General features: G+C 37.1%; 4 protein-coding genes and 1 pseudogene across 8 annotated transcripts in view; 1 reads left to right on the top strand and 4 right to left on the bottom strand.

Moving 5' to 3' along the window:
- The window catches only part of LOC117983815 (snake venom 5'-nucleotidase), a 29,625-nt gene extending 10,351 nt beyond the window's left edge, over window positions 1–19,274 (top strand). For all 5 annotated transcript variants that reach the window (XM_069499758.1, XM_069499759.1, XM_069499762.1 and 2 more), the window contains 4 exons: window positions 13,633–13,757; window positions 14,280–14,381; window positions 15,209–15,305; window positions 15,741–19,274. In XM_069499758.1, coding sequence (XP_069355859.1) covers window positions 13,633–13,757; window positions 14,280–14,381; window positions 15,209–15,305; window positions 15,741–15,824 — 408 coding nt within the window. In that variant the 3' untranslated portion in view covers window positions 15,825–19,274. The remainder of the gene's footprint in view (window positions 1–13,632; window positions 13,758–14,279; window positions 14,382–15,208; window positions 15,306–15,740) is intronic.
- Window positions 1,003–1,994, bottom strand: LOC117983831 (uncharacterized oxidoreductase MexAM1_META1p0182-like). The gene has a single exon (XM_034970461.2). The coding sequence runs from the start codon at window positions 1,798–1,800 to the stop codon at window positions 1,054–1,056; it is 747 nt and encodes a 248-aa protein (XP_034826352.1). The 5' UTR covers window positions 1,801–1,994; the 3' UTR covers window positions 1,003–1,053.
- On the bottom strand, window positions 3,696–5,666 carry LOC138402528 (uncharacterized oxidoreductase SERP2049-like). Its single transcript, XM_069499498.1, has one exon. It carries the CDS (start codon window positions 4,643–4,645, stop codon window positions 3,899–3,901), a length of 747 nt encoding a protein of 248 aa, XP_069355599.1. The 5' UTR covers window positions 4,646–5,666; the 3' UTR covers window positions 3,696–3,898.
- LOC117983832 (uncharacterized oxidoreductase SERP2049-like) lies at window positions 5,801–7,020 on the bottom strand (annotated as a pseudogene).
- On the bottom strand, window positions 9,753–10,700 carry LOC138402530 (uncharacterized oxidoreductase SERP2049-like). Its single transcript, XM_069499499.1, has one exon. It carries the CDS (start codon window positions 10,610–10,612, stop codon window positions 9,866–9,868), a length of 747 nt encoding a protein of 248 aa, XP_069355600.1. The 5' UTR covers window positions 10,613–10,700; the 3' UTR covers window positions 9,753–9,865.
- Window positions 19,275–21,674: the final 2,400 nt, after the last annotated feature.

Here is a 21,674-nt window from a genome sequence, read left to right on the forward strand (position 1 = left end):
TGAGTGTCTTATTTTGTACTATAGTCTGATCTTTATACTCTTGTGGTGGTCACCACAATACAAGCAGATGGCGCTTCTCATTCGTACGAAGAAACCGATCAGCATTGGATACCGAACCGAAGCCTTGACTACTCGCGTCGCTCTCACTAGATGGCAGCACGGGTACCATCATCGGAAGTGAAAGTAGAACACGCAAATCTGAATCGCACTAACAGAGTTTTCTGCAATCTGCACTATATTATATAGAAGTTTCAAGACACAACCGTCGGCCCAGCCATAGCTAACACACTATATACCAGAGCTAGCGCTACTGAGCAAAGACAACCGCTCGGTTTGAGATCTCCTTTTGGTACGGTCGAGCCTACACACTAGGGGGCGAGTACTTGCAAAAGGACCGGCTGGCGATCAAGCAGTACCTACATTCTGGCAACGACGGGTTCACAATGCTACGCCAGTGTCCGGAGTTGGTGAGTCTCTTATTTTGTATAGTCCGCGCCAATCACATAGTCGTCCCTGAATTTAACCGTGAGACGCATCGCAATAGCATTTTAAAGACGCCTCCCGCGTTTGCCATCTGCATTAATGTGAGTGCACACATCCGTACACATTACCTACACGAGCGCCTGAAACAATACCTGCGCGAGCTCGCACTCGCATCGTAGGTATCTCTGTTACGTAATCCCATACAAATGATAGAGACAAAAATCACAGTGGGCGCTTACCATTTTCAGTTACCAGCTAATCACAAATGTAACTATGTTTTCTAATTGAATAACGGATGTTTTTGAAAATATTTTCGAATTGAATTTCGAATGTTTTTTGAAAACATGTTGTGTTTATAGCAACTTTAATAAGAATTATTAAAAAAAAACTTACTAAGAATGTTAAGTATTTAATTTATTTGCCACAAGTGCATTTGTTATAGATAATATTTTGTATCTAAAGATAAATATTATAATTATAATTGACGATATCTGCGCTTTCAGTTCAGTTCAGTTTTCATTTGGAGGTACGGAACTCTAAAAACATAGTCAAACACAAAATAACGACCTTCTAGTGGCGCTTTATCATAAAGCCGTTATCGCAAAAATAGTTTGACCCAGTCATGGACTTCGCTTTATCACTAGCGATAAACAGAACCAAATATGCAATTTCCTGAGCTTCCGCCACCTTACCGAGAGCTGTATCCGCTTTGAAGTCATCCCAGCTTCCAAAAAATCCGCTGTTTTCTAATAGATCAGTTACTGTATGCCCTGGACATATGGTATTCACTCTCACTCCATGAGGGGCCAGGTCTGCCGCGAGGCATGCGCTGAAGTGACTTAGTCCTGCCTTGGAAACGGAATACGTTATCGATTGTGGAGCTAATTGTGTGCTATGCCCACTGATACTGGACATATTAACAATGTTGCCTTTTGTTTTCATCAAATAAGGAATAGCCAAGCTTGTCATACGGAATACGGCACGAAGGTTTACGTTCATGGTGAAATCGTACGCTGCCATAATATTTTCGTCGAAAACGCTTGCATACTTCGCATTTCCCGCGTTGTTCACTAATACGTCTATTTTGCCAAATTTTTCGACCGTCTGGTGTATAATTCTGTGGGCGTCGTCGTCGTTGGTGACGTCGGCTTGTATGGCCAGCGCGTTGGTGCAGCGGGCGGCTGTGGTGGCCAACTTGGCCTGGTTTCGTCCAACAATGGCCACCGAGGCGCCTTCTGCGCTCAACGCAATCGCCACTGCGGCTCCGATCCCGGAGCTGGCGCCTGTCACTATAGCCACTTTATCTTGGAAGCTCATTTTGTCAGTTTATTATATTTTGTTTACAATCGAGCGTCTTGACTGGTTGCTGCTTGGGACTAATATAATGTCCGAGTTAATATGATATAATAGATAAGGTAATAACTTATAATGCATTTTTTGTTCGACTTAATGTTTTTATCATTGAATTTTATATACAAATAAATAGAAATGTAGTGCCTCTGTCTGTTTGTAATATCAAAATAACAGCTTTTTACTAAATGTATCTGAAAGTGTATAATAGGTATAAGTACCATACCTATTATTAATATAATTATAACAAAAAACAATTTCTAATATTTTGTCTGTCTGTTGGTTTCGGCTAATCTTTAAAATAGTTGGACTTATTTTGACGGAACTTTCACTAGCAGATAGCTGATGTTAGAAGGAGTAACTTAAGCTACTTTTACTATACGTATATAGTACATCAAATACCCTAGAAAAGCCGGGCGAATCAGCTAGTATTATTATAAATTATAAAGCAGGTTGCAGGCAAGGACATTTATTTAGTAGAAGACTTATTTATCACTATTTTTAATTTATATACCTACATAATTTTATAGGCAAGGACAATTACTTAAATACCATTCACACTGATTTTCCCAAGGCGTTTGACAAGGTCAACTAAGGATACCTACCTATAAAATTATTTGCAGCAAACGGTTTTTGTCGCAACCTTTTACGATGGGTATTGGCACCGATTCCTTTGTCTTACTCTAAACTAAATTTAGAGTATCTGCATCCTTTTCTTTTTACTAATGCTAAAAAAGGAACGGAACATGACTTTCACATTTAAAGACTCTAAATTTTAGTGCACAATACAAATTTAAACAGTAGGTTCGCGAGTGCGTGCTAAAATCACGGGTTTTACGATCTTAAAATTAAATTTAAAACTGTCAAACTGTGTCTGTCCTTTTCATATTACATTAGTAAGAAAAGCATGCGAATACTCTAAAATTAGGATGTGCTCAGAATTAGCCCCAATATCTTATTTGCTTAAAAATACACAACCAAATTAGTAAAGATAAAATGCATGTATCCCAACAGCATGCATTGTGAAACACGCTGGGTGTGACACAAGGTTCTTTTTGTTACCTTCTTATTTATTTTATTAATGTTGAAACTGAAATCCGATAACGCCTGTTAAAAACTTCACCAAAGATGGACAGTCTTTATGATATTATATGAGTCCATGCATATTGTAAAATGCGAAAAAGTGTCTGTCTGTCTATTTGTCGGTTACCTTTTCATGATCCATGTGTTCAAACAATTTTGACGGAGTTCGGTTTGTGAAGAGCTTGCATCCCAGAGACGGGCATACTAATTTATATCCCGGATATAAATTACGGATATAAAGATCACGGGTCTCAAATATTTGGTACAAATATAGCTTGTATTCCGGAATACCGGCAAGGACTGCTTTTATCTCGGAAAATCAAAGAGTTCCTACGAATTAAAAAAAAAAAAATTACCAGAAGTCGCGAGTCTTATCTATTGGGTACAGGGATAGCTTGCATCACTGAACGCACTTTATCTTGGAAAATCAAAGAGTTATCGCAGAACTTTTAAAAACCTAAATTCACGGGGACGAAGTTGCGAACATCATCTAGCAAATAATATATTTTCGAAAATAATACAATGATACCTTTTATTAATTGACACGATTCATCTGAAGCTTATATCATCATATCCGCCATATTGGATTTATCATGGCGTTATTTAAATTTTACTACACTTTAAAACACCGACCTCATTTTTTATTAATAATGAATAACCATTTAGGATTATTTATTTATTTATTTTTATTTTTCATGTACCAAAATTGTAGTTACAAAGTAATAATAAATTAAGTTACATTGGAAATGCTTATCTCTAAACAGAGATTTCTTCCAGCTTCCCATTCAAGGTTGTGAGTAAGGCGTATCAAGAAGTTTTATATTATTTTAGGATTTATTTATAAGGGAAGCAGTGAACAAATAAACACATGATTGATAAACTTGATACTTTTCTTTTAGTCCAGTATCTAATAAGGAATAAGTTGTACTTTATTTAATTAGTTAATAAATAAAAATGGACAACTATGAAATAAGAGGCGTCTTTAGGGCCCCTTTATCATACAACCGTTGTCGCAAAATATGTTTGAACCAGTGATGGACTTTCCCTGGTCGCTAGCGACGAACAGAACCAAATCTGCGATTTCCTGCGGTTCTGATACTTTACCGAGAGCAGTATTCGATTTGAACTCATCCCATTTTGCAGAAAAGCCGCTGTTCTGTAGTATATCAGTATTCACAGGCCCCGGAATTATCGTGTTCACTCTCACTCCATGCGGTGCCAAGTCTGACGCGAGGCATGCGCCGAAATGACTCAGTCCCGCCTTAGAAACAGAATAGGATATGAGCGATTGCGTAAACTGTGTGTTATGCCCACTAACACTGGATATATTTACAATGTTGCCTTTTGTTTTCATCAAATAAGGAATAGCCAAGCTTGTTATACGGAATACGGCACGAAGATTTACGTTCATGGTGAAATCATACGCTGCCATAATATTTTCATCGAAAACGCTTGCAAGCTTGGCACTTCCCGCGTTGTTCACTAAAACGTCTATTGTTCCAAATTTTTCGACCGTCTGGTGTATAATTCTTTGGGCGTCGTCATCTTTGGTGACGTCGGCTTGTATGGCCAGCGCGTTGGTGCAGCGGGCGGCTGTGGTGGCCAAATTGGCTTGGTTTCGTCCAACAATGGCCACCGAGGCGCCTTCTGCGCTTAACGCAATCGCCACTGCGGCTCCGATCCCGGAGCTGGCGCCTGTCACTATAGCCACTTTATCTTGGAAGCTCATTTTGGTGCGATGTATTATTTTGTAATTTATTATCTTCTGTTTCCAATCGAACGACTTTACTGGTTGCTGCTTAAAACTAATATACTGTTTAAACTAAAGATAATAAACCAGTATCTTAACGTTATAAATAGGTAGGTACAAGATAATGCAATTTTTTATCCGACAATGTTTTATCATTTAATGCATACAATCAGACATATGAAATTGTTTTACGTTATATAAGATTGATTGTATGCAATTACTTGATATTTGTGTAATATTTACCATCTTTTGTAATAATTTATTTACAACTAGCTGATGCCCGCGACTTCGTGCGTGTGGATTTAGGTTTTTAAAAATCCTGTGGGAACTTCTAAATTTTCCGGGATAAAAAGTAGCCTATGTCCTTCCCCGGGTTGCAAGCTACCTCCGTACCAAATTTCGTCAAAATCAGTTAAACGGTTGAGCCGTGAAAAGCTAGCAGACAGACAGACAGACACACTTTCGCATTTATAATATTAGTAAGGAAGTATGGATTTACATCATTTAACAGGTAGGACAATTTAATACCAATCACACAGATTTTCCCAAAGCGTTTGACAAGGTCAACTAAGAATACCTACCTATAAAATTCTTTGTAGCAAACGGTATTTGTAGCAACCTTTTAAGATAAAAAAATAAAATAAAATAAAAATCTTTTTTATTCGTATAAACTTTTACAAGTACTTACGAATAGTCGGATGCATCTACCACTGGTTCGGAATGCCTTGAAGATGGGTATTATCTTATTTGCTTGATTAAGAATGCATACCAAAATTAGTGACGATAAAAGGCGTGTATTCTGACAGCTTTTGTCATATACGCCGGGTGTCACACAAGGTTCTCTTTATTACTAAAGAGAACCTTGTGTGACACTCTTTTTATTTTATTCATTTTAAAAGTAAAACCCGATAACGCCTGTTAAAAACTTCACCGAAGACGGACAGTTTATATTTTGTTAAGATATATCCATGCTAATATTATAAAATGTGAAAGTGTGTTTGCATGGCACATCTTTTTAACCAATTTTAACGACATTTGGCTCATAAATAGCTTGCATCGCAGAGACGGACATAGGCATACTTTATATTCCGAAAATCAATCAGTTCCCACGGATTTAAAAAAAACTAAAATCCATGTGGATGAAGTCATTTTTATTCTGAAAAATATCACAGAATTTTTAAAACCTGAACCTACGCGGTCAAAGTTGCGGACATGCTAGTACCTACATATACATCATCTATATATTTTTGAAAACTTCACAATAAGGAATAAGATATCTTTCATTTGATACCAAACTCAATCCACTCATCTGTTTTTTTGTTTGTCTTATTTTATACCAGCCACACTGGATTTGTCATAAGTAATTATACTTTACAATACCCGGGATGCTAAGACAAAGCTAAGGACACCTAAAGCCTATCTCATTTATCAAAACTAGGTTTAGGTACCTACCAGTTTAGTAATTTGAAAAGGAATGAACTGAAATATACAATACATGATTGATCTACTTTTCTTTTAATAAGAAATAAGTAATAAGAAATAAATTATGCTTTAATTACTTAATTGACTAATAAGTAAAAATGGACAAGTATAAAATAATAGCCGTCTTAGGAATAGTTTATCATACAACCGTTGTCGCTAAATATGTTTGAACCAGTTATGGACTTTCCCTTGTCGCTAGCGATGAACAGAGCCAAATCTGCGATTTCCTGCGGTTCTGATACTTTACCGAGAACAGATTTAGATTTGAAGTCATCCCAGTTTGCAGACATGCCGAAGTTCTCTAGTTAATCAGTAGTCACAGGCCCCGGACTTATCGTGTTCACTCTCACTCCATGCGGTGCCAAGTCCACCGCGAGGCATGCGCCGAAATGACTCAGTGCCGCCTTGGAAACGGAATACGATATGAGCGATTGCGTAAACTGTGTGTTATGCCCACTAACACTGGATATATTAACAATGTTGCCTTTTGTTTTCATCAAATAAGGAATAGCCAAGCTTGTTATACGGAACACGGCACGAAGGTTTACGTTCATGGTGAAATCGTACGCTGCCATTATATTTTTATCGAAAACGTTTGCAAGCTTCGCACTTCCCGCGTTGTTCACTAAAACGTCGATTTTTCCAAATTTTTCGACCGTCTGGTGTATAATTTTCTGGGTGTCGTCATCGTTGGTGACGTCGGCTTGTATGGCCAGCGTGTTGGTGCAGCGGGCGGCTGTGGCAGCCAACTTGGCCTGGTTTCGTCCAACAATGGCCACCGAGGCGCCTTCTGCGCTCAACGCAATCGCCACTGCGGCTCCGATCCCGGAGCTGGCGCCTGTCACTATAGCCACTTTATCTTGGAAGCTCATTGTGATGCATCACATCTCAGCTGATAAGTATTATTATGTAATTTATTATATTTTGTTTTCAATCGAGCGTCTTGACTCGTTGCTGCTTGAAACGAGTATAATGTCCGAGTTAATATGATAATAATAGATAAGGTAATAATAGACCCACAATTGGGGCCGATTCTCTAGGCGTTTTTCTAATTTTAAAATGTCTAATATTAGACTTAGAGAGATGTGCTATTCTAAAAACACACTTAAATGACAGGTCTAACCTAAAATTGAATTTGACAGCACTAAACTATTCAATTTAGATTTTAAAGAGCAAAAGTTATTCTGTTGCACGCACTAAATGTCTAAATTAAGAAACGTCAACCCAAAATTCTCTAAAATTAGAAAGGCCTTCGCGAGGTGCCCACTAAATTTAAAGAGTCTGCTTATATGGCAAAATGGGCGTGTTTTGAAAGAAGTATTTTTATTTCAGTTTAGAATTGTTTTATTTAAGATAAAAAAAGTGTCATTTAAGTGTTTTAATTTAATTTTACTTTATAAAATGGAAGTATACGTGGTTTCTCTGGCTCGTCGTTGATTCGCAAAAAAAAAATAGGTTGGTGGCCTACTTCGTTGTCTGAGTATCAGACATCTAACTATCCTGGCGGAGTGCCCAATCACGTTTGATGCAAAAAGTAACATAGGTAGGTACCTAAATTTTGCTGTGAACAAAATCTTTGCCAATTAGGTATGCCAAGGCAAAACTTGATGCTTGGTTATCATTATCAACAACAGTCAATTTAGATGAGAGACTAATTCCTACTACCTACCTAATACTTATTGCTGAACATATCAAATATAAAGCAGAATAAGTGCGGTGGTAGAGTACTTATAATAAAGTTTAAGTTTTAAAATCTTAATGAGTTCATATAAAGGTTTATTTATATTAACATTTAAATAAGTAGGCTAAATTAACAGATTTTACATTTAGTTGTGTCTTATACTTACCTACATACCCCTACTATTGAACTAAGTACCTACTTGAGTAGTACTTCTTTATTTTCAACTCAGTAGATACCTGCTTGAAAGACTCCTATTACCTGCATAAGAAGGTACTTGCTTTTGTATAGGTAACTAACACCTAACTGACTTAGCTTGGGTTCACTCAGGTAAAATAATTTCAATAAATCTTTAATTACTCACCTGATAAGTTTTAGTTGAGAAGTACCTAGTAGATACATCTTGTAATTCCTAAACATATCATGATAGGATCTTGTTGAGTTTACCTATATGAGTATCACATTTCAGGTTAACTAGCTGACCCGCGCTGTTTACTAAAATGTCTATTGTTCCAAAATTTTCGACCGTCTGGTGTATAATTCTGTGGGCGTCGTCGTCGTTGGTGACGTCGGCTTGTATGGCCAGCGCGTTGGTGCAGCGGGCGGCTGTGGTGGCCAACTTGGCCTGGTTTCGTCCAACAATGGCCACCGAGGCGCCTTCTGCGCTCAACGCAATCGCCACTGCGGCTCCGATCCCGGAGCTGGCGCCTGTCACTATAGCCACTTTATCTTGGAAGCTCATTTTGGTGCGAAGTATTATTTTGTAATTTATTATCTTCTGTTTCCAATCGAACGACTTTACTGGTTGCTGCTTCAAACTATACTGCTTGAGATAAAGATAATAAACCAGTATCTTAACGTTATAAATAAGTACAAGATAATGCAATTTTTATTCGACATAATGTTGTTATCATTTAATGCATACAATCAGCCATATGAAATTGTTTTACGTTATGTAAGGTTAATTATATGCAATTACTTGATATTTATGTAATATTTACCATCTTTTGTAATAATTTACAACATTTATCATCTTATTCATCTTTTGTATTAATTTACAACATTCAACAGGTAAGGACAATTTAATACCAATCACACAGATTTTCCCAAAGCGTTTGACAATTGTCAACTACCTATAAAATTCTTTGTAGCAAACGGTATTTGTAGCAACATTTTAAGATGGGTATTATCTTATTTGCTTGATTAAGAATGCATACCAAAATTAATGACGATAAAAGGCGTATAATCCAACATATTTTGTCAAACACTCCGGGTGTCACACAAGGTTCTCTTTATTACCATTCTTTTTTATTTTATTCATTTTAAAAGTAAAACCTGATAACGCCTGTTAAAAACTTCACCGAAGACGGACAGTTTATATTTTGTTAAGATATATCCATGCTAATATTATTATAAAATGTGAAAGTGTGTTTGCATGGCACATCTTTTAACCAATTTTAACGACATTTGGCCATAATAGCTTGCATGCCAGAGACGGGCATAAGCTACTTTATATTCCAAAAATCAATTAGTTCCCACGGAATAAAAAAAAACTAAAATCCATGTGGACGAAGTCATTTTTATCCTGAAAAATATCACAGAATTTTTAAAACCTGAATCTACGCGGTCGAAGTTGTGGACTTGATCTAGTATATATACATCATCTATATATTTTTGAAAACTTCACAATAAGGAATAAGATATCTTTCATTTGATACCAAACTCAATCCACTCATCTGTTTTTTTGTTTGTCTTATTTTTTTTTATACCAGCCACACTGGATTTGTCATAAGTAATTATACTTTACAATACCCGGGATGCTAAGACAAAGCTAAGAACACCTAAAGCCTACCTCATTTATCAAAACTAGGTTTAGGTACCTACCAGTTTAGTAATTTGTAAATGAATGAACTGAAATATACAATACATGATTGATCTACTTTTCTTTTAATAAGAAATAAGTAATAAGAAATAAATTATGCTTTAATTACTTAATTGACTAATAAGTAAAAATGGACAATTTTAAAATAATAGCCGTCTTAGGAATAGTTTATCATACAACCGTTGTCGCTAAATATGTTTGAACCAGTTATTGACTTTCCCTTGTCGCTAGCGATGAACAGAGCCAAATCTGCGATTTCCTGCGGTTCTGATACTTTACCGAGAACAGATTTAGATTTGAATGCATCCCAGTTTGCAGACATGCCGAAGTTCTCTAGTAAATCAGTAGTCACAGGCCCCGGACTTATCGTGTTCACTCTCACTCCATGCGGTGCCAAGTCCGCCGCGAGGCATGCGCCGAAATGACTCAGTGCCGCCTTGGAAACGGAATACGATATGAGCGATTGCGTAAACTGTGTGTTATGCCCACTAACACTGGATATATTGACAATGTTGCCTTTTGTTTTCATCAAATAAGGAATAGCCAAGCTTGTCATACGGAATACGGCACGAAGGTTTACGTTCATGGTGAAATCGTACGCTGCCATTATATTTTTATCGAAAACGTTTGCAAGTTTCGCACTTCCCGCGTTGTTCACTAAAACGTCTATTTTTCCAAATTTTTTGACCGTCTGGTGTATGATTTTCTGGGCGTCGTCGTCGTTGGTGACGTCGGCTTGTATAGCCAGCGCGTTGGTGCAGCGGGCGGCTGTGGCGGCCAACTTGGCCTGGTTTCGTCCAACAATGACCACCGAGGCGCCTTCTGCGCTCAACGCAATCGCCACTGCGGCTCCAATCCCGGAGCTGGCGCCTGTCACTATAGCAACTTTATTTTGTAAGATCATTTTGATGCTATGAACGGTTTTGTATTTTATTGTTACCTTATGTTTGTAATTGAGTGACTTGACTGGTTGCTGCTTGAGACTTAATGCTCGTTTATATATCACTCCTTGTTTTGACGCGCGCAAAAGATAATATAAAATTAAAAAAGAAATAATTTTATTGCAGATCAGGGGTAATTACTATAATTATATTATAATATTATTATAAACACAAGATAATGCATTCTTATCCGGCTAATGTTTTATCACTTAATACATACACTCTGCCTTATACACATAAAATATAAAAATATTTTATATTACGCAAGGTTGATTGAATGCAAATGCTTGATATTTGTGTAATATTTACCATCACTTGTAATTATTTAATTACATCATTTAATGAGGCAAGGACAATCAAATATCAATCACACCGATTTTCTCAAGGCGTTTGACAAGGTCAACTATCTATAAAATTCTTTGTAGTAAACGGTATTTTTCGCAACCTTTAAGATGGGTAAAATCATATTTGCTTAAGAATGCACAGCAAAATTGTAACGATGAAATGCATCTCTCCCAACAGCTATCGTCAGTCACGGTGGGTGTCACCCAAGGTTCTCTTTAGTACCACTCTTCTTAGTGTTATTTATTTTATGTTTTAATAATCTTCTTCATGCAGACAAACACCACCTAATCAGTACCCTTATTATAAATGCGAAAGTGTGTTTGTTTGTTGGTTTATTGGTTTGTTGGTTTGTCCTTCAATCGCGTCGCAACGGAGGAACGGATTGACGTGATTTTGTGCATGGGTATAGTCAAAGACCTGGAGAGTGACATAGGCTACTTTTTATCCCGGAAAACCAAAGAGTTCCCGTGGGATTATTAAAAACCTAAATCCACGCGGACGAAGTCGCGGGCGACAGCTAGTGACTTCTAATTGTGTAGATCCTTTTTAAATCAAACAAAAGACTTAACTTTTAACAGTTTTTAAGGCGTTAAATAATTATTTGATGACTATCTTATGCCCGCGACTTCGTCCGCGTGGGCTACAATTTTTTTTTACCCCATTAGAGGTTGAATTTTTAAAAATCTACACAAATTTTAAACTTCTATATTACCCCCTTAGTCAGTCAGTCAGTCAGTCAGTCACCTTTTCCTTTTATATATTTAAATTTATTTTATACCGGGCCCTTAAATTAAAAATTGCATAATATTATTCCAATCATATTGTGAGCAAATCTTTACAATTGAATATAATAAAACAACAATCAGAACAAAAAACTGGGTACGTGCGTGTGGCACGCAGAAGTGGGTTTCCGTTGACAACAAACTGGTTTGTGTTTACGTAGTATAATAATAACGCTAAGTTATTAACTTACTAGCTTCAAACATCGGTCAAGTGCGAGCCTGGAGTCGCACACGAAGTGTTCCGTACCATTGTATAAGAAATGACACAATTTTTTGTGACGTTACCACAAATTCACGGTTTTCAGATTTTTCCCCTTACTTGTGCTATAAGACATCGACTACCTGGCAAATTTCATGCTTCACGGCAAGTACCGTATTTCATGCTTCTAGGTCAACAGAAAGATTTTGATTTTCTTGACGGATCTTGACAGATACGACAGACAGATATACAACGAATGAATCCTATAAAGGTTCCTTTTTTGTCTGCAGGTACGGAACCCTAAATCAATTTTGATAGATATAACTTTTTCAAGTTAAGTATATCTACCAAAATTGGTATTTGGGCTTTCGAGCAAAAATAAACAACATTTAAACTATCGTGAGTGATTTCCATTATACATATATCACACACCGGCTTTACTCACGTGTTTAGTCGACGTTAGCCCGACTAGTTTCGAACCCATCCGGCGTCCTTTTTCACAGGGACTCAGTTTGCGCACACGTCGCGGTTGAGACTGCCTGTTGAGAAAAAGAACCCCGGATGGGTTTGAAACTAGTCGGGCTAACGTCGACTAAACACGTGAGTAAAGCCAGTGTGTGATATATGTATAAAGAGACCGCGTGTTTCAAAAATTTTGTAAATTCTATTCACTGACAGATTTTCAAAAATACTCCTCGAGCAAAGGCGGGGCGGCTCAGCTAGTCCTTTTTAGAGCGGGTAGGCCTATGTACACGTGTGCCCTTTTTCTATAAGGTCATGATCAGGTTTGATAGCTGTGTTCCGTACCGTCTAAGTCTAGTGGTGTGATTACGAATAGTGGAATCGATTCTGATGTCTTTCTCTAAACTAAAAGAGTATCTATCTGCATCTTTTTAGGCTTCCCCGTACCTTAAAAGAAAAAAGGAACCCTTATAGGTTGTCTGTCCGTCTGTCGTGTCTGTCAAGAAAAGTACTTCCGTTCCCGTTGAGCTACAATCATGAAAGGCAGGTAGGTACTAGGTAGGTGCACTCATTCGTATTCGTGTTTTTTTATGTAAGCAAAAACACGAATTTGCTTACAAAAAAACATGAATACGAACCGAATGAGTGCACAAACGCCCTAAAGGAAAAAAACCGTAAACCGTGAATTTGTGGTTACATAATTTAAATGCATTTTTATTGAACTTATCGATCGAATAAAATTTTTGTGAATTTTCTGGTAGTTTATCATCACCTTAGGATCAAATTGGGTATTTGACTCCAATTTTTTTTGTTACTTTATTATAAACTAGAATAAAAATAATGACGTAAACTGAAAAAACTAATTAAATCGATCAAATAACAAAAAAAAACTGATTAGACAGAGAGAGCGATATAGAATTTTGACGTCACACCTCACTAATACCATAGTAGCTTCGTGCGGTTTCATACAAATTTTCGTTTTGCGAGAAAGGGATAGAAGACCCTCCCACCCCAATATTAAAATGCTAACTTTGTAAATCTTTGTTGGATTTTAATATTTTTTTCAGCGTACGTCATTATTTTTATCCTAGTTTATAATAAAGTAATAATATTTATCAAATTTAAAAGTAGGAAAATACCCAATTAAGACACTACAAAAAAGAGTCAAATACTGAAATGTAATATTTTCCCCCAGGTGTCGGACGACATGTGCCCAGAGATCGGCATGGCCATACAGAATCACTTCGCAGCGATCAACGTGCGAACGGGCAAGTCGCGGCCCTCCAAACACAGGCAGTCGCTGGTTACGCTCAGTCGAAGGTATTCTATCATATTATCATCATCATAACGTTGCAACCAGTGGCGTGCAGCTCATAGAGGCATAAACGCACTGCTTACCCTCATTGTAATAAGTCAATGCTTATTTTTCATTTTAACCTGCCGTAAAATAAGTTCATACCTAAATGAATACCCTGGCTTGAAGTCCTGTGCACGCCACTGGTTGCAACATAGCGGTCTGAGTCGGTCATAGACAGAGATTTATTTTAAAAAACGAGCAGGCGGGTCACCTGATGTTGAGTGATTACTGCCGCCCATGAACATTTGCAGCACCAGAGAAACCACATGCGTTTGCCGACCTCTCAGAAAATCACGTCAATCTGTTGCGACGTGATTGAAGGACCGACCAACAAACAAACACACTTTCGCATTCATAATAAGGGTACTGATTATTAATTAGTGTACAAACACGGTAAAGACGGTTTTTATTTTTTTTGTAAAAAAAAAAAATTATACTAGTAGGCATCATCCATAGTATTAAAATTGATACAATGTTCGTTACAGACATAGTCTGGTGAAGATGTTGGACAACAGCGAACTGGACGGTCCACCGCCTCTTCGAAGAGCGTCTTCGGTTTCCGTCGAGCCGCATATCACTCACCACAGGTAATCTAGTATCAAGTCAGTGGACGTCCACTGTTGGACATAGGCCTGCCCCAGTGGGCGCCACCACACCCTATCCTCAACCTTTCTATATAAATTCGGATTGCGTACTGCGTTGGCCCTACAGCGTCACCAGGGTGTGGGTTGACGAGCGAAAAGCTCCACCTGGGGGTGGGTTGACGAGCGCAAAGGTCCACCTGGGGGGTGGGTTGACGAGCGCGAAGCTCCTCCTGGGGGTGGGTTGACGAGCGCAAAGCTCCACCTGGGGGTGAGCCCTTGGTCTTTCCTTCTCTTTTATACCACGTCTTTATTAACTTGGTTTCTTGTCTGTTTGTTTATCTGTTCGGTTAAAACAGCATTAGATTTTAAACTAACTTCCCGATGAGCTAGAGACTTGATATTTTAAACTTAGCTCGGACCTGGATGACAATATTAGCTCGTGTTCTTATCTATTTGTTTGAATGATCGGTACAAATTTTGCATTTTTTTTTACCTTGTAGGTAATCATATTTTTATAACATTCTTCAATTGAAAGATTCTGTACAATTTATTATTTAAATCTAACCTATAACAATTAAATATTAAAATTACAAATCAAAAATATCATCTAAACCACCGTAACAGAACGCTGGCTGCGTTACCTCGTTGAATGGCCAGACTATAACATGCTGACTGAAGTAACGTATTTGGCAATCGATTGTAAACTAACTTCCCAATGAGCTAGAGATTTGAAATTTTAAACGTAGCTCAAATCCGGATAACAATGCAACACCTAGCTTTCTTGCTTAATTGTCTGTTCGTAAATATTTTGAAAATCTATTTTTTTTCAGGTTAACCCGCCGCGCGTCTCTAGACGACCTGGAGCAAAGCGCGTGTGAGCTGGCACCTAAGATAGAGAACAGAATTATCATTCTCGATAAGCCAGAGGTCAGTTCATATTTCTTACTAGCTATTGCTCGCGACTTCGTCCGCGTGGACTACACGAATTTCAAACCCCTATTTCACCCCCTTGGAGTCGAATTTTCAAAATCCTTTCTTAGCGGATGCCTACGTCATCATAGCTATCCGCATGCAAAATTTCAGCCTGATTCGTCCAGTATTTTGAGCTATGCGTTGATAGATCAGTCAGTCAGTCAGTCAGTCACCTTTTCCTTTTATATATTTAGATTGCTAGGCCGAGATGATCACTTGTCATTGATCATGTCGTCTATAAGACCTACATACCTGCCAAATTTCATGATTCTAGGTCAACGGGAAGTACAGACAGACAGACAGACAACGAAGTGATCCTATAAGGGTTCCGTTTTTTCCTTTTGAGGTACGGAACCCTAAAAAGTTCAACATTTACTGTATCTCCAACAGAAACTTCAAGAGCTTCTAGCCGAAAGGGCGAGGTGGGAGTCAGACTCCGTTATAAAAGAAGTGGATGACGAGAGCTCGCCATAAACACATTACCCTCTGTTAAGGTGCCTGTCCACTGAAGCGGAGCGGAGCGGAGATTTGTATAATTGACCAATCAAAGCTTTGTCAGATGCCGGAATAAAGTTATCACGTTATTTACCGACAATGTCTCTGTCAACTCAACACATCTCCACTCCGCTCCACTCCGCTCCGCTTCAGTGGACACTCACCCTTAAGCCGTCGCGTCGGGTAAAAACTACCACAGCGTATTATACCGTCGAGATTTTATTTATACATTGTATATTTTTAGCTTATTTATATAAGTATTAGGTATGAAGTATATAAGAAAATAATATACGTGGCTAGGGCGAATCTAATGGAAATTCGGGAAAATTCTGCGGTTCTGTGACATTGGTAAAGGGTTGCAGGTGCACTTAGTAAAAACTGTCGAAATTCTGCGTACTAGATCGAATACCTATAAAAGAAAGCAAGTTTTTTATTTTTCAATGATCGCAGTCTTCGTTCAACGAAGACAACGAGCATAATATAGAGGGAAAAGCGACACGCAGTTGGAGCGGAACTTCTAACGCGTTTCCCTATGAGTCCCCGTGAATAACGCAGCTTGACTCCACGGGGAAAAATGCCTCTTGAGTCACAGTGTCCACAGGAAAAATTTTATTTTCCCGATGAGTCATACTCACATGTATCGTGCGTTACAATTAACTGAACGTGACAAATATTAATCTTGCAACACTGTGACATAACGCCACTTTACTTTTAACAGACTTCCGAAATGGAGCTAGAGGCTAGGGAGAAAAAAGGCTCATAGGTAATATTTTTCACGTTCAGTCACAGTTACGCATGAAATATGTGAGTGTGACTCATCGGGAAAATAAAATTCCTCTTGTGTCACACTGGGACTCAAGAGAATTTTTCCCGTTGAGTAACAGTGTTACTCACGGGAGTGTGACTCAACGGGAACAACCCTTTGAGCGCACCCAAAACTAAAATAACTTTAAGGTTAGTGCATCCGTCTGTGGTTTTTTCTAGTCTTACTAGAAAAAATGGGCAATTTATTTTTAAGTATAAAATAATGTTAATAATTTATTTATTTAGCGCTAGAAAATTAAGACAGCAATAAAAGAGGCATAATGGTATTTTGAATCTTCATAGTTTGATATTAAAGGTGGTATTTGCTTGTTTAAGTTATCAAACTTTTAATACAGAAGTTTTTTCATTGAAAAGACATTATATTTTTATTATCAAATAGATCTACCTCAAATAGTATTCTTTTTAAATATGTATTTCTTATTTTAGGTTTCAATGCCAAAAGAGAGCTCCAAACCCTAATATCTCTATATATTACACACTATACCCTATCCGCGGAAAGAAGTTAGTATCTAAGCGCTCTCTCTGTTACGTAATCCTATACAAATGATAGGGACAAAAATCTCAGTGGGCGCTAACCATTTTGAGACGCCAACCAATCACAAACGGCACCGGCTCCAAAAAATATTACTGCAGAACTACAATAACTTTTGTATACATAATATATTGGGTAATAAATTAAATTATTTTTTACTTTTTAGTGTTTGTGGTTATTGAAGTCGGTTTTTTTTTTGAATTTTTTTTATCTTTACACGTGACGAAAAGGCAACTGGAGACATATTTTTACAAACACAAAACTACAAGCAACGGGGCATGCAAGCAAGTGTACGGGGCGTCCCGTCCCGTCCCCCTACAGGACTCACCTCATACCCCGATAGCCATCTCGACCTGTCGCGAACAATAGTTCAGAGAACAGAGTTATTTACAATAATCGACTTTGACACGCCTTTTTATTGCATATAATACAGTTTAATTTTAGTATTGCTTAATTATTGTTGGTCATATACTTTAAAATAGTGTAATTGTTATACTTAATTAGTCATAATATTATTTAGGTAGTCAGAAACTTTGTCTTCCTAGTCTGTATTTTGATTCTGGTTATAATTAATTGGCTGGCTGAATTTATTGCATTCCCACTGCAACTGTGTATTTTACTACCGAAATTAATAAACAAATAAACTGCAATATGCCGACAAGTAAGGAACGTTGTTAATTTGTCAAAAATTGTCATAATATTTGACAAAATATAACAACATATTGCTTACGGCCGAAATTACTAATCAATCTGATCTAAAACCTAATGAGAAACATTGGTTATGTTGGTCAAAAAATACCACGACATTTTTGATAAATAACAACGTTGCTAAGTAACTTATCGACAGAACGAATGAAGTTCACAATAACGTGTCCCTTGCCGTCATGTTGGCACCATTGCTTTGTCAGGATTTTATTGCTTATTTTTGACGATCTAAGGGTTATTATTGTGTGAAACGCAATGGTGCCAACATGACGGCAAGGGACAAAATAACGTAGTGTATTTTTTTAATGACAGTTGACAGATAGAGCAAATATGGCGAGTCCATTGTTACTTGGTATTATTGAATAATTTATTATTTTTGGTCGTTAGCCAGTAGTGAGAGTGTCAACCAGTAAGAGGTGATTGCGATCTGTATCAGGTCAAACTTCGGTGCGAGAGCGACAGAGTTATGTAGACCTATCACCGATGCAGAGAGAAATAGAATAGAGAGGAGAAAGATACCAGAACAAAAATACTATAATATAATAAATAATTAGATACAACATCAAACGAAGCAGCGCTAACGATTCCCTCTCACTCACACTACAGGTACATAGGTGTACTGTGTAAGTGGGATGGAATGATTATCGCTGATCTTTTGAATTTGATTCTTTGTTGGCACGCGCTATACGTATTTGAGTAGTTTACTACACACATTTTTGTTATTTATTAATTTGGAATTGTGTCATAATTATGAGATAGATCTTAATAATTAAATAAAATTATTTATCTTTCATTGTAAATATTGTTTTACGTAATAATTGTGTAGATATTAGGATTGTTCTGATTTTGATATTTCATTTTATTACATTAACATCGCTTAAAATAATAGCTAACGAATACTCTTATGATTAAATTTAAAGCCGTATTCAAACGATATTTTTCAAATTCACATACATTAGGTACTGCCAATTTTATAAGTCACAACGGCAAATTCGTCTGCGTAAGAAAAACGCAACCTAACACCGACTAAATCTGAATGTACACCAATGAATTATAGACCTTATTGCTTGACGTTAAGATTCTTAACACAAGAACAACAGAGACTCGCGCTATCTCGCTCTTGATTCGTGCGTCCAAAGCATGCCGCGTAGGCAACAACCAATAGCGGACGGACGCGCGCTGTGATTGGCTGAGATATTTTCGCGCCATTCAAAAATAAGATTTCTGCGCAGGTACATCGGCGTAAAAAAAGTGACTAGCTAATGCCCGCGACTTCGTACGCGTGGATGTAGGTTTTTAAAAATCCCGTGGGAACTCTTTGATTTTCCGGGATAAAAAGTAGCCTATGTCACTCTCCAGGTCTTTTAGTATACAACAAACAAACACACTTTCACATTTATAATAGGGGTAATGATAGTACTGCATCTACATTTATAAGGATCAAAATATGTAAGTATATCTAAGTGAGTAGCCAAAGTTTTCTTTATGCAAAAACACTGTCTTTTCTGCCTTACTAAACATATCCAAGTCTTCGCATGCTTTAAATGCACCGTACTAGCAACGAAATAAGATTGATTTTCTTTTATACCGTTATTTATTGTATACCTTGGAGAAAAAATTTTGATAATTTCTAAAAATATTTTAGGTTTTTTTTTACTGTCTAGCTAATGTATTATTTTACAAATCAAAATTTCACTTAATTTCACTATGTTAAGTAACCATTCTTCGTTCAAAATAATTTGTAAGAATCTTTTCGCCTAAAATGAAATAATATACTTAACATAATAATATATTAATAACTTAATGTTTAAGATAACATAGTAGGTAGGTATATGACTATATGAGTGTTGTGAAATAACTATAGAATTATAAAAGACATGCACCACATGAATAAAAGACGCTAGAGCACTGTAACATTGTGTCAAAAAATATTATGCGTAAAATATGACTTCTCACGTGCCATTTTAACTTTATGTTTCAAAAATGTGTGGTTGTGCCATTTTAAATGGCTAATATTCTTTTTAAAAGAATTATGTGAAACGTACGATATTGGTAGGTACCTAATTATTTTAAAGGTGGAACCGTACTTTTGACATGACAGTTGACTCGTAGAGCTAAAATGGCGCGTGAAAAGTCATTTTGTACGGACTATACGTATAAGTTATAACAATTAACAATAAATATTGTAGGTGAAAGTTGTGTAGAAGTGGGCATTACTTTGCGAAAGTCCATCATACAAAAGGAGCGACAAATGCGACAAGCTTATTTTATTTTACTTTAAGGTCCAAACGCACTTCTTACGCTGCCTTACTTGGACCTTAAAGTAAAATAAAATAGCTTGTTACCCCTTTTGCATCCAGCATCATGGACTTTCGCAAAGGTAATTCGCCAAGACAGAAGGCGTGATAGAGGTTGGGGGTTCGATCCCAGGCACCTCTAACTTTACTGAGTTATGTGCGTTTTAAGCAATTAAATATCACTTGTTTTAACTTGTTTGAAAGAAAACATCTTGAAGAAACCTGCATGCCTGAAAGTTCTCCACAATGTTCTCATGGAATTTACTAGGTATACAGTAAAGTGCAGCATTTAATGCATGCAATATAGGTACACCGCTAGGTCTCCCACTACTACACACGCAGGAAAAGGAAGCAAAATGTTCCACATATCACACTATCAAAATAGCTTAAGAGACCGTGGGAAATTCTGAGCATGTGCTTGAAAATAGAAAATTTTGTAATATGGTACCTCTACTTCTCTACAAGTTGATATTCAGCCAGTCGGTCCGTGGTATCGTCTTAGTACCTATTGATCTTCAGCTTTTATCAATCTAATCTAGCTAAATCTAATTTATTAAACTAAGACAATCTCTTCAGATATAATTGAATAACGACTATGCCCTATCCACGGAAATAAGTTAGTATAACGCTCTCTCTGTTATGTAATCCCATACAAATGATAGAGACAATACTACCTATATGTGTTGTAAACTTACCTTAGAATTACCTATAAAAATAGGCACCACATGAATAAAAGATGCTAGAGCACCGTAACATTATATCAGTACAATAAGTAAATATATTATAATATCATAACACCAATATTAATTAAGATTAATAAATTAATGGTAACATCAATAAATAGAATTTAAGCTGCAACTTAATATGTCCGCCAATCAGAGGTGATTGCCACCATCTCAATGTAGCTGTCAAAGTTTGGTGCTAAGCTCCGTTCCAAAATCCAAGCACATGTTCGAAATTCACCACGATCTCTCGGAGTAGAATTTCCATCTTTGAAAGTATGTAAGGCCTGCCCATGAACATGAGTAAAATATAAACGTTTTCAATTTTGGGGGTTGTGTAGCTTGATTGGAGTGTTGTTACAGTGTGACTCAAGGATTATATTTTTCATGTTCAGTCACACACACATCGGGAAAATAAAAATTTTTCCCCCGTTGTATCACAATCTCAATGGGAACAACCCTACATTATCTACATACGAGTACCTAACTCTAAAATCAAGGGTCCGCACCGCAGTCCCATTTTAACCACTATCACGGCAAAATGTTCGTGGGCAGGCGGTTAGGCATTAATAATATAAAAAGGTAGGTAGGTTCAGGTATCTAGAAAAATAAGGGCAGCATTGAAAACCATCTCCTTTTTGAAATCGGTTAAAAATAAAGTGGTGTTATGTCAGTGTGGCTCATGGATAATATTTGTCACGTTTAGTTATACCTACTTGTTACGCACGTAATATGTGGGTTTGACTCA

This window comes from Maniola hyperantus, chromosome 7, assembly GCF_902806685.2.
Source record: "Maniola hyperantus chromosome 7, iAphHyp1.2, whole genome shotgun sequence".
Lineage (NCBI taxonomy): Eukaryota > Metazoa > Arthropoda > Insecta > Lepidoptera > Nymphalidae > Maniola > Maniola hyperantus.

Excerpts from the sequence above, each read along its gene's own strand:
- LOC117983831 (XM_034970461.2), bottom strand. The coding sequence starts at position 1,800 with ATGAGCTTCCAAGATAAAGTGGCTATAGTGACAGGCGCCAGCTCCGGG.
- LOC138402528 (XM_069499498.1), bottom strand. The coding sequence starts at position 4,645 with ATGAGCTTCCAAGATAAAGTGGCTATAGTGACAGGCGCCAGCTCCGGG.
- LOC138402530 (XM_069499499.1), bottom strand. The coding sequence starts at position 10,612 with ATGATCTTACAAAATAAAGTTGCTATAGTGACAGGCGCCAGCTCCGGG.